At 55.8% G+C, this 20,717-nt stretch overlaps 1 protein-coding gene across 1 annotated transcript in view; it reads left to right on the top strand.

Moving 5' to 3' along the window:
- mlh3 (mutL homolog 3 (E. coli)) overlaps nucleotides 1-20,717 on the top strand; it is a 31,052-nt gene that overhangs the window by 8,811 nt on the left and 1,524 nt on the right. The window contains exons 4-12 of the mRNA XM_087989530.1: nucleotides 144-223; nucleotides 2,378-2,482; nucleotides 2,598-2,670; nucleotides 12,308-12,379; nucleotides 13,469-13,577; nucleotides 14,546-14,705; nucleotides 16,307-16,330; nucleotides 16,871-16,949; nucleotides 18,392-18,543. Of these exons, the coding sequence (XP_087845656.1) occupies nucleotides 144-223; nucleotides 2,378-2,482; nucleotides 2,598-2,670; nucleotides 12,308-12,379; nucleotides 13,469-13,577; nucleotides 14,546-14,705; nucleotides 16,307-16,330; nucleotides 16,871-16,949; nucleotides 18,392-18,543 (854 nt within the window). The remainder of the gene's footprint in view (nucleotides 1-143; nucleotides 224-2,377; nucleotides 2,483-2,597; nucleotides 2,671-12,307; nucleotides 12,380-13,468; nucleotides 13,578-14,545; nucleotides 14,706-16,306; nucleotides 16,331-16,870; nucleotides 16,950-18,391; nucleotides 18,544-20,717) is intronic.

Here is a 20,717-nt window from a genome sequence, read left to right as displayed (position 1 = left end):
GCAGCAGGTCAGGCAGCATCCAAGGAGCAGGAGAATCGACGTTTCGGGCATAAGCCCTTCTTCAGGAATCAGATATAATTGAGGTACACTCCACATTATGAATATACTGAATGTGACTGTATGGTTTTGTTCTGTTTCGACAGCTACCCAGTCGGGATCAAATGATTCTCTGCGCTCACTGTTTCGAGAGTGGACAAATCCAGTCTTTCCTCGCCCTCCAGAGGTAGGATCTACCATGTATGGCTATTTTTTGCAATATCAGACTGCTTAGTGAGCCCTGTTCAACCACCCTGTGCTCAATGGCCTATTGGCTGTTACTCAATACTGTCTAAATTTTCAAGTCCTTCTAAGTCCTTTTCACAGCTGGAAATGTGTTGCTGGAAAAGCGCAGCAGGTCAGGCAGCATCCAGGGAACAGGAGAATCGACGTTTCGGGCATAAGCCCTTCTTCAGGAATGGGGAAAGTTTGTCCAGCAGGCTAAGATAAAAGGTAGGGAGGAGGGACTTGGGGGAGGGGCTCCGGAAATGTGATAGGTGGAAAGAGGTCAAGGTGAGGGTGATGGGTCAGACTGGGGTGGGGGCGGAGAGGTCAGGAAGAAGATTGCAGGTTAGGAAGGCGGTGCTGAATTTGATGGATTTGACTGAGACAGGGTGGGGGGAGGGGAAATGAGGAAACTGGTGAAATCCGAGTTCATCCCTTGTGGTTGGAGGGTTCCTAGCCGGAAGATGAGGCGTTCTTCCTCCAACCGTCGTTTTGTTGTGGTCTGACGATGGAGGAGTCCAAAGACCTGCATATCCTTGGTGGAGTGGGAGGGGGAATTGAAATGTTGAGCTACAGGGTGGTTGGGTTGGTTGGTCCGGGTGTCCCAGAGGTGTTCTCTGAAACGCTCCGCAAGTAGCCGGCCTGTCTCCCCAATATAGAGGAGGCCACATCGGGTGCAGAGGATGCAATAGATGATATGTGTGGAGGTGCAGGTGAATCTGTGGCGGATATGGAAGTTTCCTTTGGGGCCTTGGAGGGAGGTGAGGGGGGAGGTGTGGACGCAAGTCTTGCACCTCCTGCGTTGCAGGGGAAGGTGCCGGGAGTGGAGGTTGGGTTGGTGGGGGGTGTGGATCTGACGAGGGAGTCACGGAGGGAGTGGTCTTTACGGAATGCTGATAGGGGAGGGGAGGGAAATATATCCTTGGTGGTGGGGTCCATTTGGAGGTGGCGGAAGTGACGGCGGATGATGCGCTGTACATGGAGATTGGTGGGGTGGTAGGTGAGGACCAGTGGGGTTCTGTCCTGGTGGCGGTTGGAGGGGCGGGGTTCAAGGGCGGAGGAGCGGGAAGTGGAAGAGATGCGGTGAAGGGCATCGTCGACCACGTCGGGGGGGAAATTGCGGTCCTTGAAGAAGGAGGCCATCTGGGTTGTACGGTTTTGGAACTGGTCCTCCTGGGAGCAGATGCGGCGGAGTCAAAGGAATTGGGAGAATGGGATGGCGTTTTTACAGGGGGCAGGATGGGAGGAGGTGTAGTCCAGGTAGCTGTGGGAGTCGGTCGGTTTGTAGTAGATGTCCGTCCTTGAAGAAGGAGGCCATCTGAGTTTCCCCAAAGAAGTCCTTTTCACATCTGCCAAACTTCTGCAGAGTCACAGCATTCTATCCGGATGCATTGCAACTTGGCATAGCAACTGCGTTGCCCAAGACCGCAAGAAATTACAGAGATCAGTGAACACAGCCTAGTCCATCGCGCAAACCAGCTTTGTTCTGTTAACTCCATCTATACTTCCCACTGTCTCAGGAAAGCAGCCGATATAATCAAAGACCTCTCCTATCTTGGTTATATTCTGTGTCACCCTCTTAGGTCAGGGCGAAGATACAACAGTTTGTACTAACAGATACAAGAATAGCTTCTTCCCTGCTGTTATCAGACTTCTGAACAGACCTCTCATACATTAGAGTTATCTTCCTCTGCAACTGTAACGCTATATTCCGTATTCTGTTTCACTACACTGATGTACTTACGTAAAGTATAATTTATATTTAAGAGTATTTAAGAGAAAGTATTTAAGAGTCAGCCACATTGCAGTGAGTCTGGAGTCCCGTGTAGACCAGACCAGATTTCCTTTCCGAAAGACATTGGTGAGTCAGGTAGAATTTTCCAACAATTTGCAATGGTCACATGTTCACCATTATGCCAGCTTTTTATTCCAGATTTTGGTTGAATTTATGTTCCAAAGTTCTGCCTTGGTGGGATTTGAACCCAGGTGTGTAGAGCATTCACTCTTTGTTATGGGTTGTTAGCTTAGTTACATTACCACAACTGATCAGCACACTGGGATTCTGGGCATGTTGAAACATTGAAACTATGTCCTCTCTTTGGTGCTGGTGTTCTAGGTTGCTGTCGATGTTAGCAATGATCAGGCTGGAAGTTTGGCAGTGAAGATTCACAACATCCTATACCCTTATCGCTTCACCAAAGATATGATCGGCTCATTGCAGGTAAGAGTTTGTTGGCAGCTCAGGGTGAGTGTTGTTTAGTTGCTGAAATCATCCTCTAATCCACAAATTCTGTAAATTTCATGTCTTCCAATTCTGTAAATTTCATGTCTTTCAGGTTCTTAACCAGGTGGACAACAAGTTCATTGCCTGTTTGATAGAAACAAGGACCAACAAAAAAGCACCAACAGGTGAGTGAACCTCAATCAAACGTGATAGGGAGGAGACGGGGTCAAACAATCAGGGTCTCAGAAGGGGTTGTGCGTGGGGAGCGTCTCAGAGGGGGATGTGCATGGGGAGCATCTCAGAAGGGTGTGTGTGTGTGTGTGTGTGTGTGTATATGTAAATAAGAGTATCTCAGAAGGGTGGTTAGCACAGCTGCTTCACAGCACCAGGGGCCTGCGTTCAATTCCACCTTCTTTGGGGAATTGTCCGTATGGAGTTTACATATTCTCCCCGTGTCTGCGTTGCTTTTGTCCAAAGTGCACTGGTTTCTCCCACAGTCCAAAGCTGTGCAGGTTAGCTGGATTGGCCATGCGAAACAGTCTATAGTGTCCAGGGATTTGCAGGTTAGGTCAACTAGCCATGGGAAATGCGGGGCTACGTGGATAGAGTTGGGTGGTGGGGGTGTTGGTTCTGGATAAGATGTTTTTCAGAGGTGGGGTGTGGAGTTGATGAGCTGAATGACCTGCTTACAGATAAGGGAATCTGTGATTCTGTGAGTGTTTTAGAGGGGGGTGTGTGTGTGTGTGTGTGTGGGGGGGGGGAGTGTCTTCGAGGTGTGTGGGGAGTGTCTCGGAGGGGTGGGTGTGGGGAATGTCTCGGAGGGGTGGGTGTGGGGAGTGCCTCGGAGGGGTGGGTGTGGGGAGTGCCTCGGAGGGGTGTGTGTGGGGAGTGTCTCGGAGGGGTGGGGTGTGTGTGTGGGGAGTGTCTCGGAGGGGTGGGTGTGTGTTTGGGGAGTGTCTCGGAGGAGTGGGTGTGTGTGTGGGGAGTGTCTTGGAGGGCTGGGTGTGTGTAGGGAGTGTCTCGGAGGGGTGCGTATGTGTGGGGAGTGTCTCAGAGGGGTGCGTGTGTGTGGGGAGTGTCTCGGAGGGGTGCGTGTGTGTGGGGAGTGTCGCGGAGGGGTGGGGGTGTGTGTGGGGAGTGTCGCGGAGGGGTGGGGGTGTGTGTGGGGAGTGTCTCGGAGGGGTGGGTGTGTGTGTGGGGAGTGTTGCGGAGGGGTGGGGGTGTGTGTGGGGAGTGTCTCGGCGGGGTGGGGGAGTTTGTGGGGAGTGTCTCGGAGGGGTGGGGGTGTGTGTGTGGGGAGTGGCTCGGAGGGGTGGGGGTGTGTGTGTGGGGAGTGGCTCGGAGGGGTGGGGGTGTGTGTGGGGAGTGTCTCGGAGGGGTGGGGGTGTGTGTGGGAGTGTCTCAGCGGGATGGGTGTGTGTGTGGGGAGTGTCTCGGAGGGGTGTGTGTGGGGAGTGTCTCGGAGGGGTGGGGGTGTGTGTGGGGGGTGGCTCGGAGCGGTGGGGGTGTGTGTGGGGAGTGTCTCGGAGGGGTGGGGGTGTGTGTGGGGAGTGTCTCGGAGGGGTGGGTGTGTGTGTGGGGAGTGTCTCGGAGGGGTGGGGGTGTGTGTGGGGAGTGTCTCGGAGGGGTGGGTGTGTGTGTGGGGAGTGTCTCGGAGGGGTGGGTGTGTGTGTGGGGAGTGTCTCGGAGGGGTGGGGGTGTGTGTGGGGAGTGTCTCGGAGGGGTGGGGGAGTGTGTGGGAAGTGTCTCGGAGGGGTGGGGGAGTGTGTGGGGAGTGTATCGGAGGGGTGGGGGAGTGTGTGGGAAGTGTCTCGGAGGGGTGGGGGTGTGTGTGGGAGTGTCTCGGCGGGGTGGGGGAGTTTGTGGGGAGTGTCTCGGAGGGGTTTGGGTGTGTGTGGGGAGTGTCTCGGAGGGGTGGGGGTGTGTGTGGGGGGTGTCGCGGAGGGGTGGGGGTGTGTGTGGGGGGTGTCGCGGAGGGGTGGGGAGTGTCTCGGAGGGGTGGGGGTGTGTGTGGGGAGTGTCTCGGAGGGGTGGGGGTATGTGTGGGGAGTGTCGCGGAGGGGTGGGGGTGTGTGTGGGGAGTGTCGCGGAGGGGTGGGGGTGTGTGTGGGGTGTGTCGCGGAGGGGTGGGGGTGTGTGTGGGGGGTGGCTCGGAGGGGTGGGGGTGTGTGTGGGGGGTGGCTCGGAGGGGTGGGGGTGTGTGTGGGGAGTGTCTCGGAGGGGTGGGGGTGTGTGTGGGGAGTGTCTCGGAGGGGTGGGGGTGTGTGTGGGGAGTGTCTCGGAGGGGTGGGGGTGTGTGTGGGGAGTGTCTCGGAGGGGTGGGTGTGTGTGTGGGGAGTGTCTCGGAGGGGTGGGGGTGTGTGTGGGGAGTGTCTCGGAGGGGTGGGTGTTTGTGTGGGGAGTGTCTCGGAGGGGTGGGTGTTTGTGTGGGGAGTGTCTCGGAGGGGTGGGGGTGGGGATTGTCTCGGAGCGGTGAGTGTGGGTGGGATGTCTCGGGGGGTGGGTGTGTGTGGTGTGTATCTCGGAGGGGTGTGTGTGTGTGTGGGGAGTGTCTCGGAGGGGTGGGGGTGTGTGTGGGGAGTGTCTCGGAGGGGTGGGGGTGTGTGTGGGGAGTGTCTCGGAGGGGTGGGGGTGTGTGTGGGGAGTGTCTCGGAGGGGTGGGGGTGTGTGTGGGGAGTGTCTCGGAGGGGTGGGGGTGTGTGTGGGGAGTGTCTCGGAGGGGTGGGGGTGTGTGTGAGGAGTGTCTCGGAGGGGTGGGGGTGTGTGTGGGGATTGTCTCGGAGGGGAGGGGGTGTGTGTGGGATGTGTCTCGGAGGGGTGGGGTGTGTGTGTGGGGAGTGTCTCGGAGGGGTGGGTGTGTGTTTGGGGAGTGTCTCGGAGGAGTGGGTGTGTGTGTGGGGAGTGTCTCGGAGGGGTGGGTGTGTGTGTGGGGAGTGTCTCGGAGGGGTGGGGGTGTGTGTGGGGAGTGTCTCAGAGGGGTGCGTGTGTGTGGGGAGTGTCTCGGAGGGGTGCGTGTGTGTGGGGAGTGTCGCGGAGGGGTGGGGGTGTGTGTGGGGAGTGTCGCGGAGGGGTGGGGGTGTGTGTGGGGAGTGTCTCGGAGGGGTGGGGGTGTGTGTGGGGAGTGTCTCGGAGGGGTGGGTGTGTGTGTGGGGAGTGTTGCGGAGGGGTGGGGGTGTGTGTGGGGAGTGTCTCGGCGGGGTGGGGGAGTTTGTGGGGAGTGTCTCGGAGGGGTGGGGGTGTGTGTGTGGGGAGTGGCTCGGAGGGGTGGGGGTGTGTGTGGGGAGTGTCTCGGAGGGGTGGGGGTGTGTGTGGGAGTGTCTCAGCGGGATGGGTGTGTGTGTGGGGAGTGTCTCGGAGGGGTGTGTGTGGGGAGTGTCTCGGAGGGGTGGGTGTGTGTGTGGGGGGTGTCTCGGAGGGGTGGGTGTGTGTGTGGGGAGTGTCTCGGAGGGGTGGGTGTGTGTGTGGGGAGTGTCTCGGAGGGGTGGGGGTGTGTGTGGGGAGTGTCTCGGAGGGGTGGGTGTGTGTGTGGGGAGTGTCTCGGAGGGGTGGGTGTGTGTGTGGGGAGTGTCTCGGAGGGGTGGGGGTGTGTGTGGGGAGTGTCTCGGAGGGGTGGGGGAGTGTGTGGGAAGTGTCTCGGAGGGGTGGGGGAGTGTGTGGGGAGTGTATCGGAGGGGTGGGGGAGTGTGTGGGAAGTGTCTCGGAGGGGTGGGGGTGTGTGTGGGAGTGTCTCGGCGGGGTGGGGGAGTTTGTGGGGAGTGTCTCGGAGGGGTTTGGGTGTGTGTGGGGAGTGTCTCGGAGGGGTGGGGGTGTGTGTGGGGGGTGTCGCGGAGGGGTGGGGGTGTGTGTGGGGGGTGTCGCGGAGGGGTGGGGAGTGTCTCGGAGGGGTGGGGGTGTGTGTGGGGAGTGTCTCGGAGGGGTTTGGGTGTGTGTGGGGAGTGTCTCGGAGGGGTTTGGGTGTGTGTGGGGAGTGTCTCGGAGGGGTGGGGGTGTGTGTGGGGGGTGTCGCGGAGGGGTGGGGGTGTGTGTGGGGGGTGTCGCGGAGGGGTGGGGAGTGTCTCGGAGGGGTGGGGGTGTGTGTGGGGAGTGTCTCGGAGGGGTGGGGGTATGTGTGGGGAGTGTCGCGGAGGGGTGGGGGTGTGTGTGGGGAGTGTCGCGGAGGGGTGGGGGTGTGTGTGGGGTGTGTCGCGGAGGGGTGGGGGTGTGTGTGGGGGGTGGCTCGGAGGGGTGGGGGTGTGTGTGGGGGGTGGCTCGGAGGGGTGGGGGTGTGTGTGGGGAGTGTCTCGGAGGGGTGGGGGTGTGTGTGGGGAGTGTCTCGGAGGGGTGGGGGTGTGTGTGGGGAGTGTCTCGGAGGGGTGGGGGTGTGTGTGGGGAGTGTCTCGGAGGGGTGGGTGTGTGTGTGGGGAGTGTCTCGGAGGGGTGGGGGTGTGTGTGGGGAGTGTCTCGGAGGGGTGGGTGTTTGTGTGGGGAGTGTCTCGGAGGGGTGGGTGTTTGTGTGGGGAGTGTCTCGGAGGGGTGGGGGTGGGGATTGTCTCGGAGCGGTGAGTGTGGGTGGGATGTCTCGGGGGGTGGGTGTGTGTGGTGTGTATCTCGGAGGGGTGTGTGTGTGTGTGGGGAGTGTCTCGGAGGGGTGGGGGTGTGTGTGGGGAGTGTCTCGGAGGGGTGGGGGTGTGTGTGGGGAGTGTCTCGGAGGGGTGGGGGTGTGTGTGGGGAGTGTCTCGGAGGGGTGGGGGTGTGTGTGGGGAGTGTCTCGGAGGGGTGGGGGTGTGTGTGGGGAGTGTCTCGCAGGGGTGGGGGTGTGTGTGGGGAGTGTCTCGGAGGGGTGGGGGTGTGTGTGGGGATTGTCTCGGAGGGGAGGGGGTGTGTGTGGGATGTGTCTCGGAGGGGTGGGGGTGTGTGTGGGGAGTGTCTCGGAGGGGTGGCGGTGTGTGTGGGGAGTGTCTCGGAGGGGTGGGGGTGTGTGTGGGGAGTGTCTCGGAGGGGTGGGGGTGTGTGTGGGGTGTATCTCGGAGGGGTGGGTGTGTGGGGAGTGTCTCAGAGGGGTGGGGGTGTGTGTGGGGAGTGTCTCGGAGGGGTGGGTGTTTGTGTGGGGAGTGTCTCGGAGGGGTGGGTGTGTGGGGAGTGTCTCGGAGGGGTGGGGGTGTGTGTGGGGAGTGTCTCGGAGGGGTGGGGGTGTGTGTGGGGTGTGTCTCGGAGGGGTGGGTGTGTGGGGAGTTTCTCGGAGGGGTGGGGGTGGGGAGTGTCTCGGAGCGGTGTGTGTGTGTGGGATGTGTCTCGGGGGGTGGGCGTGTGTGGTGTGTATCTCGGAGGGGTGTGTGTGTGTGGGGTATGTCTCGGAGGGGTGAGGGTGGGAAGTGTCTCGGAGCGGTGGGGGTGTGTGTGGGGAGTGTCTCGGAGGGGTGGGGGTGTGTGTGGGGAGTGTCTCGGAGGGGTGGGGTGTGTGTGGGGAGTGTCTCGGAGGGGTGGGTGTGTGTGTGGGGAGTGTCTCGGAGCGGTGGGTGTGTGTGTGGGGAGTGTCTCGGAGGGGTGGGTGTGTGTGTGGGGAGTGTCTCGGAGGGGTGGGTGTTTATGTGGGGAGTGTCTCGGAGGGGTGGGGGTTTGTGTGGGGAGTGTCTCGGAGGGGTGGTTGTGTGGGGAGTGTCTCGGAGGGGTGGGTGTGTGGGGAGTGTCTCGGAGGGGTGAGTGTGTGTGGGATGTGTCTCGGGGGGTGGGCGTGTGTGGTGTGTATCTCGGAGGTGTGGGTGGGTGTGTGTGTGTGGGGTGTGTCTCGGAGGGGTGGGTGTGTGTGGTGTGTGTCTCGGAGGGGTGGGCGGGTGTGGTGTGTGTCTCGGAGGGGTGGGCGGGTGTGGTGTGTGTCTCGGAGGGGTGGGCGGGTGTGGTGTGTGTCTCGGAGGGTTGGGCGGGTGTGTGTGTGTGGGGAGTGTCTCGGAGGGGTGGGGGTGTGTGTGGGGAGTGTCGCGGAGGGGTGGGGGTGTGTGTGGGGAGTGTCGCGGAGGGGTGGGGGTGTGTGTGGGGTGTGTCGCGGAGGGGTGGGGGTGTGTGTGGGGTGTGTCGCGGAGGGGTGGGGGTGTGTGTGGGGTGTGTCGCGGAGGGGTGGGTGTGTGTGTGGGGGGTGGCTCGGAGGGGTGGGGGTATGTGTGGGGAGTGTCGCGGAGGGGTGGGGGTGTGTGTGGGGAGTGTCGCGGAGGGGTGGGGGTGTGTGTGGGGTGTGTCGCGGAGGGGTGCGGGTGTGTGTGGGGGGTGGCTCGGAGGGGTGGGGGTGTGTGTGGGGGGTGGCTCGGAGGGGTGGGGGTGTGTGTGGGGGGTGGCTCGGAGGGGTGGGGGTGTGTGTGGGGAGTGTCTCGGAGGGGTGGGGGTGTGTGTGGGGAGTGTCTCGGAGGGGTGGGGGTGTGTGTGGGGAGTGTCTCGGAGGGGTGGGGGTGTGTGTGGGGAGTGTCTCGGAGGGGTGGGTGTGTGTGTGAGGAGTGTCTCGGAGGGGTGGGGGTGTGTGTGGGGAGTGTCTCGGAGGGGTGGGTGTTTGTGTGGGGAGTGTCTCGGAGGGGTGGGTGTTTGTGTGGGGAGTGTCTCGGAGGGGTGGGGGTGGGGATTGTCTCGGAGCGGTGAGTGTGTGTGGGATGTGTCTCGGGGGGTGGGTGTGTGTGGTGTGTATCTCGGAGGGGTGGGTGTGTGTGTGAGGAGTGTCTCGGAGGGGTGGGTGTTTATGTGGGGAGTGTCTCGGAGGGGTGGGGGTTTGTGTGGGGAGTGTCTCGGAGGGGTGGTTGTGTGGGGAGTGTCTCGGAGGGGTGGGTGTGTGGGGAGTGTCTCGGAGGGGTGAGTGTGTGTGGGATGTGTCTCGGGGGGTGGGCGTGTGTGGTGTGTATCTCGGAGGTGTGGGTGGGTGTGTGTGTGTGGGGTGTGTCTCGGAGGGGTGGGTGTGTGTGGGATGTGTATCGGAGGGGTGGGCGGGTGTGGTGTGTGTCTCGGAGGGGTGGGCGGGTGTGGTGTGTGTCTCGGAGGGGTGGGCGGGTGTGGTGTGTGTCTCGGAGGGGTGGGCGGGTGTGGTGTGTGTCTCGGAGGGTTGGGCGGGTGTGTGTGTGTGGGGAGTGTCTCGGAGGGGTGGGGGTGTGTGTGGGGAGTGTCGCGGAGGGGTGGGGGTGTGTGTGGGGAGTGTCGCGGAGGGGTGGGGGTGTGTGTGGGGTGTGTCGCGGAGGGGTGGGGGTGTGTGTGGGGTGTGTCGCGGAGGGGTGGGGGTGTGTGTGGGGGGTGGCTCGGAGGGGTGGGGGTATGTGTGGGGAGTGTCGCGGAGGGGTGGGGGTGTGTGTGGGGAGTGTCGCGGAGGGGTGGGGGTGTGTGTGGGGAGTGTCGCGGAGGTGTGGGGGTGTGTGTGGGGGGTGGCTCGGAGGGGTGGGGGTGTGTGTGGGGGGTGGCTCGGAGGGGTGGGGGTGTGTGTGGGGGGTGGCTCGGAGGGGTGGGGGTGTGTGTGGGGAGTGTCTCGGAGGGGTGGGGGTGTGTGTGGGGAGTGTCTCGGAGGGGTGGGGGTGTGTGTGGGGAGTGTCTCGGAGGGGTGGGGGTGTGTGTGGGGAGTGTCTCGGAGGGGTGGGTGTGTGTGTGAGGAGTGTCTCGGAGGGGTGGGGGTGTGTGTGGGGAGTGTCTCGGAGGGGTGGGTGTTTGTGTGGGGAGTGTCTCGGAGGGGTGGGTGTTTGTGTGGGGAGTGTCTCGGAGGGGTGGGGGTGGGGATTGTCTCGGAGCGGTGAGTGTGTGTGGGATGTGTCTCGGGGGGTGGGTGTGTGTGGTGTGTATCTCGGAGGGGTGTGTGTGTGTGTGGGGAGTGTCTCGGAGGGGTGGGGGTGTGTGTGGGGAGTGTCTCGGAGGGGTGGGGGTGTGTGTGGGGAGTGTCTCGGAGGGGTGGGGGTGTGTGTGGGGAGTGTCTCGGAGGGGTGGGGGTGTGTGTGGGGAGTGTCTCGGAGGGGTGGGGGTGTGTGTGGGGAGTGTCTCGGAGGGGTGGGGGTGTGTGTGGGGAGTGTCTCGGAGGGGTGGGGGTGTGTGTGGGGAGTGTCTCGGAGGGGTGGGGGTGTGTGTGGGGAGTGTCTCGGAGGGGAGGGGGTGTGTGTGGGATGTGTCTCGGAGGGGTTGGGGTGTGTGTGGGGAGTGTCTCGGAGGGGTGGCGGTGTGTGTGGGGAGTGTCTCGGAGGGGTGGGGGTGTGTGTGGGGAGTGTCTCGGAGGGGTGGGGGTGTGTGTGGGGTGTATCTCGGAGGGGTGGGTGTGTGGGGAGTGTCTCAGAGGGGTGGGGGTGTGTGTGGGGAATGTCTCGGAGGGGTGGGTGTTTGTGTGGGGAGTGTCTCGGAGGGGTGGGTGTGTGGGGAGTGTCTCGGAGGGGTGGGGGTGTGTGTGGGGAGTGTCTCGGAGGGGTGGGGGTGTGTGTGGGGTGTGTCTCGGAGGGGTGGGTGTGTGGGGAGTTTCTCGGAGGGGTGGGGGTGGGGAGTGTCTCGGAGCGGTGTGTGTGTGTGGGATGTGTCTCGGGGGGTGGGCGTGTGTGGTGTGTATCTCGGAGGGGTGTGTGTGTGTGGGGTATGTCTCGGAGGGGTGAGGGTGGGAAGTGTCTCGGAGGGGTGGGGGTGTGTGTGGGGAGTGTCTCGGAGGGGTGGGGGTGTGTGTGGGGAGTGTCTCGGAGGGGTGGGGTGTGTGTGGGGAGTGTCTCGGAGGGGTGGGTGTGTGTGTGGGGAGTGTCTCGGAGGGGTGGGTGTTTATGTGGGGAGTGTCTCGGAGGGGTGGGGGTTTGTGTGGGGAGTGTCTCGGAGGGGTGGTTGTGTGGGGAGTGTCTCGGAGGGGTGGGTGTGTGGGGAGTGTCTCGGAGGGGTGAGTGTGTGTGGGATGTGTCTCGGGGGGTGGGCGTGTGTGGTGTGTATCTCGGAGGTGTGGGTGGGTGTGTGTGTGTGGGGTGTGTCTCGGAGGGGTGGGTGTGTGTGGGATGTGTATCGGAGGGGTGGGCGGGTGTGGTGTGTGTCTCGGAGGGGTGGGCGGGTGTGGTGTGTGTCTCGGAGGGGTGGGCGGGTGTGGTGTGTGTCTCGGAGGGGTGGGCGGGTGTGGTGTGTGTCTCGGAGGGGTGGGCGGGTGTGGTGTGTGTCTCGGAGGGGTGGGCGGGTGTGGTGTATGTCTCGGAGGGTTGGGCGGGTGTGTGTGTGTGGGGAGTGTCTCGGAGGTGTTGGTGTGTGGGGAGTGTTTCGGAGGGGTGGGTGGGTGTGTGTATGGTGAGTGTCCCGGAGGTGTGGGGAGTGTTTCGGAGGGATGGGTGTGGGTAGTGTCTCGGAGCGGTGGCTGTGTGTGGGGTGTGTCTCGGAGGGGTGGGTGTGTGTGGGATGTGTCTCGGAGTGGTGGGTGTGTGGGTGTGGGGAGTGTATCGGAGCGGTGGGGTTGTGTGTGTGCGCAGAGTGCCTCAGGGTGGGGGGGGTGTGTGTGTGTGCGTGCGTGTGCCGCGAGTGTGCCGCGAGTGTTTCAACATGGCGTCTGCGTGTGGAGTGTCTTGGTGGGTTGTGTGTGTTTGGGGGGAGTGTCTCGGGGTGGGTGTGTGTGGGGGTCAGGGTGTGTCTCGGGGGTGTGTGTGTGGAGGTTTTGTGTGGGTGGGGGTGTGTGTGGGTGGGGAATGTCTTAGAACTGTGTGTGTGTGAAGTGTCTTGGGGAGGGAGTGCTATGTGTGTGGGAAGTGTCTCGGGAAGTGTGTGTGGGGAGTGTTTCAACAGGGCGTGTCTGCGGGGAGTGTTGCAGACAGATGAGTGTGTTGAGTGTTTCAGAGGGTAATGGGGTCATCCTTAATTGATTTGTCTCTAACTATACGTTTTGTGCTGCAGGGGGCAACCTGCTGGTGTTAGTTGATCAGCATGCAGCCCATGAGCGAGTGCGCCTGGAACAGTTGCTTTCTGGTGAGCATGCTGAACAGGGTCTTGCACCAGGATTTTATGTTCAGATAACTAGTTCAGCACACAACTTTATGCCCACGATTTATAGCATTGAATTCTGCAAAATCTGTGGATAGGTGGGCAGCCTGTGGTGGCATGGTCAGTGCTGAGGGAGCGCCGCAATATGGGAGGGTCAGTGCTGAGGGGGCGCCGCAATGTGGGAGGGTCAGTGCTGAGGGAGCGCCGCAATGTGGGAGGGTCAGTGCTGAGGGAGTGGGCACTGTCAGAGGGTCAGTGCTGAGGGAGTGGGCACTGTGGGAGGGTCAGTGCTGAGGCAGTGCCGCACTGTCGGAGGGTCAGTGCTGAGGGAGCGCCGCAATGTGGGAGGGTCAGTGCTGAGGGAGTGGGCACTGTGGGAGGGTCAGTGCTGAGGGAGTGCCGCACTGTGGGATGGTCAGTCCTGAGGGAGTGGGCACTGTCAGAGGGTCAGTGCTGAGGCAGTGCCGCACTGTCGGAGGGTCAGTGCTGAGGCAGTGCCGCACTGTCGGAGGGTCAGTGCTGAGGGAGCGCCGCAATGTGGGAGGGTCAGTGCTGAGGGAGTGCCGCACTGTCGGAGGGTCAGCGCTGAGGGAGTGCCGCACTGTCGGAGGGTCAGCGCTGAGGGAGTGCCGCACTGTCGGAGGGTCAGCGCTGAGGGAGTGCCGCACTGTCGGAGGGTCAGCGCTGAGGGAGTGCCGCACTGTCAGAGGGTCAGCGCTGAGGGAGTGCCGCACTGTCGGAGGGTCAGCGCTGAGGGAGTGTCGGACGGTCAGCGCTGAGGGAGTGCCGCACTGTCGGAGGGTCAATGCTGAGGGAGTGCCGCACTGTCGGAGAGAGGGTCCGCACTGAGGGAGTGCTCCACTGCATTCATTTGCTTGTAATGTACTGGATCATTTCATTGCTTCTGTTCTGTGTTCCACAGAACACCCTCCCCGCAGGTTCCCCTCCAACTACAGGTAAGTTATTGGTTTAACCTACCAGCTGCATCTGAGCCTGACCTGCTAGCTGCCATTGACTGCTGGCTGCCCCGATCTACTGGGTGATCTGCCTGATTGCTCTTTGTTTAATTTGCAGATTGCTATGAGAGGATACCGGATGCTGCTGGTCAGAGGAGGCTATGTAGCTCAATAGTATGTCCCCCGATGGAGATCAGTTGTACCCAGGATGAAATTAGGCTTTTACGGTTAGTGAGACCCTGATGGAATTGAGAACCGCCATATTGTTTGTGTCTGTTAGCTGATGGTTATAGCAGAAAGGTCACCATTTACATCCTCTGTCGTGGCTGACAAATCAGGCTACACGGTGGCTGAAAGCTGCTTGCAAGCAAGAATGGTGAGGTTCTCAACAGTTGTGCTTGATCCACGAAGTGTCAAGTAATTTCATGACATCCCAACATTCTCTCCTTCCTGCTCCACTTGAATACAACTTCCCAACAATCCCTTCCTCGGTATTTCCAGAGCAACTCCCATATTTACTCATTGTACGGTTTGCCATTGCAAGAACAGCTAGTCCCCTGTGGCTCCTCAGCATTTCACGCTCACTTTGACAGGTACTGTCCAATTGGTGGGACAGTTCTGTGTTTGGATCTTCTACCTTTGATTGGGCAAGTGGTTTGGGAGAGGGTGGGAATCTCTGCTGCTCAGGTTTCCATAGGTAGAGGATCTCGCTCTGATTTGAGGGCCCTCTACCTGGTAAGTGGGTTTCTGTACTTCTGATTGGTGTGGGATGTCTTCTTGGGTGGGGTGATCTCCACCTGGTTGGAGGAACATCTCTACCTGGATGGGGGTGTTTTGCCTGGTCAAGTTGGTCTGGTTGGAATGTCTTAACCTCCTATTAATGATGCCAATGGGTGTCTTCTTGACACTAATTCAACGATTATTGGAAATGAAGCCAAGATGTCTGACAAATGGGATATGGAATTGGTTAGCACTGGGCCACTGAGCAGAAATCTCTGGCCAGCACTGGATCTCTAGCCATCACTGTGACACTGGTCAGTACTGGATCTCTGGCCAGCATTGAGCCCCTAGAGAGCACTGGATTTCTGGCCAGTCCCTGGTGAGCATTGAGTCTCTGGCCAGCACTGATCCAGTGAGCAGTGTGTCATTGATTGAAACAGGATTCTCATTAATATTTTCTGTGTATTCCCAGCAGGTTGTACAGGAAGCACCTGGAGACTGCTGGGTTGCAGGTAGAGTTTCGTGATGCCGAGAATCCTGTGATACTGATCAAAAAGGTGCCAGCCTGCTTTATAGAAAAAGAAGCCAATGAAGTTCGTAGAGGACGGCATTCGGTCACTCAGACCATCCTGAAGGCAAGAAGCTTCCCTTGTTCACACCCTGCTCTTCTGTACAACAGGAGGAAAGACTGAGCTGCACCTTATGGAGGGGTTTGACTGCTGGTTCCAGAATGGGAAGTCATGAAGAGAGCCTATCCCTCAGCCATAGCACATTGTGGGAAGGCTACACTGCCACCCAAATAGGGGAGCAAATCGCACCCACATTACAAAGAGCATTGCGTTCCATGGCTTGTCCTCGCTGCACCCAGTATTTGATGTGGTTCACACTTGCATCCAGTCAGTGCTGTGTTAGAGGCTGCAGGTTTATGAAGAGTGGGCTTTCAAGAATCACAATTAATTGAAGAGGAGGTTAGTCCCCTTCAAGATGCAGAATCCCAGCTGCAGACCCATAGCACTGACTCATGGCCCCCAGTACAAACCTGTTTACTGCAGGATCCAGGTCTTCAAGATTGCTCTTGGGGATAACAACAATAACTTGTTGCATTAATGCAGTACTTTGAATGCCACAACTGCCTCAAAGAGGGGTCTTGGTTGAATGTCTAGAATGTGGTGCACAGTAATGCCAATAGCATGTGTTCACCCCAGCTGTGATATTCCCAGAAGGTCAGGCTCTCCACTTGCCCCATATTGGTGGGGTGATGTCCCTCGGTCTATACAGCCACTTCTGTTGCAATGTTGCTTTTAAACCATTTAAGGACGGTTAGGCAAGGATTTCAGAGATTAAGACCTAGGACACTGAAGCTATGGCCAAGAAGAGCAATTAAAACCAGAGATGTATAAGAGGACAACACATCAGAGTTTGTGGGGCAGAAGTAGAGCAGGGTATGGCCATGGAGGGATCTGTAAACGAGGAGGAGAATGGTAAAATCAAAGCATTGCTTATCAGGAGCCAATGGAGGTAAGCAAATACAGATGTGATTGGTGTACAGGATTCTGTGTGGGTTTGTAGAGGAGGCAGCACAGTTTTGGATGACTTTAATTTTACAGATAGAATGTGATAGGCAAACAGGAGAGAGCATTGGAAATGGTTGAACAGGCATGAATGAGAGTTTCAGCAGCAGACAGGTTGAGGAAGCTATTTCAATAAGTCAAAGATTAGTGACTGAGCATATGAGAATGCAAACCCTGAACATTACAGCATAGGACTCTCAGCCTGGAACACCCTTAGGCACAGCTGTGTGCAACCAGAATTCACAAAGTATCACTAAGGCTGGTAGTGCAGAGGGGTATCAGTGACTGAGGGGTATATAAGGGGTGATTGATGTCTGTCTATTGAGGGCGTACAAAGGGATACTGATTGTGGGGTTTCTGTGGAGTTTGAAAGGATATTGATGACTGAGTGTTCAAAGGTTATTAGTGATTGAGGTTTGGGGTGTATTAATAACTGGGATTTCAGAGAGACATTGATGACTCTGGGGGTTTTGGGTTCATTGAGGGAGGTGTCTCAATGATGAGGAGGGTTTGCCACAGCACTAACGACCCACCATTGTCTGACCCACCATTGTCTAACTCCCCCCGCCCCATATCTGATGTCCCCAGTTTCTAACATTCCCTGTCATTACTGTGAATTCCCTTTTCTCTGAACCAGCTTTCTCATGGTGTTTTCACATTTGCAGGAGTTCCTTCAGGAACAGATTGAGGTGAGTGCTCAAACTCTGAGGTTATCAAGGGACAACATGTGATCCTTAATAATGAATTTTGCGGAGAGGGGGGTGTGTTTTGGAGAGTGGGTGGCCACCAAGCATATGGTCAGAGGAGTAAGAGTCTGGGGAGATGGAGGGAGCCCAGCTCCTTTGTTTGAGGATGTAGTGCACCCAGGAGGGTGTGGGTGGGTCCAGGGAAAGGGAAGACCCATGTTGATGACGACTAGCGATGGAGGCGTAAACACCGGGAGTAAGGTTGGTGGGGACATATGAGTGAGTCCCAGATTGTCAGGATAAGTCCTAGGTAAACATGGGGCAGGGGAGTGAATCCAGGGAGAGGGAGAGTCCCAGGTTGTGGGGGAGAGTCCTAGGTTGAGGGGATGGTGGTTGTATGCAATTAAGGGAGGAATTGGTGGGTAAGTCCTAGGTTGTGGGATTGCCAGCCAGTTCTGAAAGAGGGTCAGTTTGTATTTTTAAGTCTCCCAGTGTTCATTTACTGACAGTAAACCTATTGACTGTACTCCACCTATGCTACAGATGTTTCAGTCAACAGGAGGATTCCAAGGTGTGCTGTCACGGACAGTGCTGAAGGTGCTGTCCTCACAGGCCTGTCGTGGTGAGTTTAAACAGATGTGTAACAGTCCATTGTGAGAAATGGAGCAGCAGAAACTGATGTTGAAACAGACTGTGCTGGTATTCCTGCTCCAATGAGCCTCATCTTACCTTTTGCACAGGTTTCGGTTCATTAATATGTAAATCCCAGGACTTCTTTAAGTCATATTCTCGTGATAACTTAAGGTTTTATTAAAAAAAAGTGACATCTCAGCTCAGACAATGCATTAAAGGTGAGAGGTGAGAGTCTGTCTGTATCCCAATCTTGAGTCAGACTGATTCTGTTTCCAAACTAGGAATTTATAAAATATTACTTGGATTGACTGCCTGCAGATTGTGTGCTTTTTGAGCAAAATAGAATGTATCTGCATCCAGACCTCAACCTGAGCTACAAATCTTCTCAAAACTTGCTCGTGTCCATGGATTACAGGCCAGGTGGATTAGCCATGGGAAATGTAGGGTTACAAGGATACGGTAGGGGGAACGGTGTTGAGTGGGATGTTGTTCAGAGGGCTGGTGTGGATTTGATCAGCCGAATGGCCTGCTTCTACACTTCCCATGGAATTCAATTCAATGGAAAAGATGTAGTTCATTCTGAAACTAGGGCCTTAAATACAAACAAGGGCAATTCTAAAGATTTGAGGAGGAGGTTGTCTTGGAGAAATATATTAAAAGACTTGAAGGGAGATAGACCCGTATTTAAATAATTAATGCCTGGTTTTCAACAAAGAACTTCCCTTCAGGCAAAAATACCCAACAAGAAAAGCAAGAGAGAACCTTGGCTGATATTAAAGATTAATATTAGATCAAAGGCACTGGCTTAATAAAGTTGTTAAAAAATGATAATTCAGCAAAGGAAGACCAAGAAACTGATAAAGAGAATAGAATATGAATGTGAAATAGCAAGAAACAAAAAAAGGATTGTAAAAGCTTCCATAGATGTGTAAATAGGAAAATACTAACATAGACAAATTTGGCTTCATTACTGAGGAAGCGTCACTGGCCCAGAAATGTTCACTCTGATTTTTCTTCACAGATGTTGCCAGACCTGCTGAGCTTTTCCATTACAGCAGGGACGGGAATGCTTATAATGGGAAATTGCTGAGAAGCTGCAGTATTTCCTGAGCCTGCCTGTTCCTTTCCAAGTCTCTACTTCTACCTCAAGACATTTCTTTTCATCTAGGGTACTTGTTACTCTGTGTTCCTTCAGGCTGGAGCACATGGCAAGCTCCTTCTGCACTGTTTACCTTTTCCACGGAGGGAATTCTTTTTACTTTCACTGACGTGTTCAGTGCGATGATGGTGTCTTTTTATTTATTTACTTTATTTTGAAGTGCCTCTGAGATCTGCAATGAGGAGCAGTTTATCTCTTTAGTGAGAACACTCCCTGTTGACAGATCTGAGGCTCCACATCTTGTCTAACTGTGGTCTGTCACATATTGACAGGTGCTGTGAAATTCGGTGATGGACTCAATGTGGAAGAATGTAGAAGCCTGATGGACTCGCTGGCTGGCTGCGACCTGCCCTTTCAGTGTGCTCATGGAAGACCATCCATACTACCCCTGGTAGATCTGGATCATCTAGGGATGGAAAAAGAGGTAGGACATCTCTGGATTCTACTTTCAGTACTCTACACATATAAGCAAAACATAAGAGTGGAGTTGTAACATCCATGAGCTTTAACATTTATTGCCCACTACCACCTCCAGCCATTCCCCCTCCCCACCATCAGCACACAGTGATAGTGGTGTAGTCCCCCTCCAAGCCACACACCATTCTGACTTAGAGTTACTTTGCCATGCCTTCACTGTCATGGATAAGTACTGGAACTCAAAATCTCCCTAACAGCACCTTTGTTGCTTGAACTACACCAGTGCAAGAAGGGTCATGTACACCTTCCCAAAGGGAATGGTGTGTCGGCAATACGTGCTGGCCTGGCCATTAGCTCTAGTAATGCTGTTATAACCAGGACCTCCAGTAGTTCAAGAAGGCAGCTCACCATCACCCTTTCCAGGTCACTACATGCTAGCCCAGGCAGTGACACCCACATCTCCTTTGAAAGACTAACGAATACATGGTAAACCTTTTCCTTATACGATTGACATCAACTGATGACTTAGCTTCTCGCCTTTGTGTTATTAAATTAGTTTACTGTATATGTGCTGTGTGTTCTGTATATTTATGTACACAGTGTGGGTTAAATATATTACAGTAAAGGGGGCAGAAGACAAAAAGGTTTGAAATATTTTTGAGACAACAAATTATGTACATTATATAACACAAAGCAGCAAAATAAAATAGTGTACTGAGTGGCTAGAAACTTCCAGGGGTGGATAAGGTGAAGAGATGGGGAGTGAGAGAGAGACCATGTGCTCTCTCAGTATTGCCACTGGATGGTGCAGCACTCCCTTTATTTCACATTGTAGTACTGCAAACAGAACTTCACAACTATCAATGAAGCACTGTTTTTTAATTGACCAGAAGGCAGTGCAGCCTCAGACTGTGCAGCACTGGATCAGTATTTAACCTGTGCAGAGATCCCTTAGTATGACTCCTGTGACAGTAACTAACTATACAGTACTCTCATTGACATAATGTACTACTCCTTTAGATGAGGCCCTCAAACAATGTTTTCTAACAATATTTTCTCAATCCTGGCCCTCTGACTGTGTTATACTCCACAATACTGCCCCTCCATCAGTTTTACATTTAACATAATAAGTCTATTCTGGCCTTCCTACAGAGGAATTTATATCTACAAAAGAACTTCAGTCAATGGGTCCCTCAATCATACTGCAGTAAGCTAGCTGTAGTTTATCGTGATTGGCTGGTGTTCACCATTAAATTAAAATAGTAAAGATAGACTGACTAAATGAGCTACATGATTCAGTGGAGGGTGTCTTTTTTTAAGTTATTTGTACACGGGATGAGTGTGCGACTGGCTAGGCAGCACTTATTGCCCAACCCTAATTGTCTGGACGCAGTTAAGAGTCAACCACATGGCTGTGGGTCTGGAGTCACATGTAGGCCAGACCAGATAAGGATGACCATTTCCTTACCTAAAGTACATTAGTGAAAGTGATCAAATCTCTAACAGATTCTCATGTTTTCTCTTTTAGTGATATTAGGCTAATTGCCAAGAGTTCCGATTATCCCTCTACCCTTTTTCAGTGATCTGTGTATGTATATAAGAACACTCAATTACAGTGGTCTGTTAGTAAAAACAAAAAAAATGCTAGAGAAGCTCAGCAGGGTAGGTAGCTTCTGTGAACAGAGAAACAATGTTAATGTTCTGAGAGGTGAAAAAGTGATGGACTTTATTCTGCAACGAAAGGTAGGAGGACCAAGTGGGACAGAAAGGAAAGTCAGGGAAGGTTAGATGACGAGGGAGATTAGAGACCCTAGAGGTCAGACAGCAAAACACAAAGAAACTAGTAATGGTGATGCAGAAGAGATCAAGGTCCACTGTAGGTGTAGTTAATAGAAAATAGGTCAGCTGTGCTGTAAGCAAAACCAAGAAAACCAAACACTGGACACAGAGCAAGGAGGGGGAGGCATAAGGGAAAATCAATAGTTGACAAATTCAGTGTTCCTATCATAATTCTGTGAGGGAGGGAGAAGAGATGAGGAAATGGGTTGGAAAAGGGTGGGAACTCTGTTCACCTCAGTGAGGTGTGGGGAAGGAATCCTCAAGAGAAAAGGAAGATGTCAAAAACATGATTGTGAAAGGTAGCATCATTGGAACACAGGGAGAACATAGAACAATACAGTA

The sequence above is a fragment of the Chiloscyllium plagiosum genome, unplaced genomic scaffold (genome assembly GCF_037043375.1).
Source record: "Chiloscyllium plagiosum isolate Xiang-an unplaced genomic scaffold, Cpla_swu_hap1 HiC_scaffold_8, whole genome shotgun sequence".
Lineage (NCBI taxonomy): Eukaryota > Metazoa > Chordata > Chondrichthyes > Orectolobiformes > Hemiscylliidae > Chiloscyllium > Chiloscyllium plagiosum.
The sequence above is the reverse complement of the archived record's forward strand: the minus strand, read 5'-3'. Positions and strand labels throughout refer to the sequence as shown.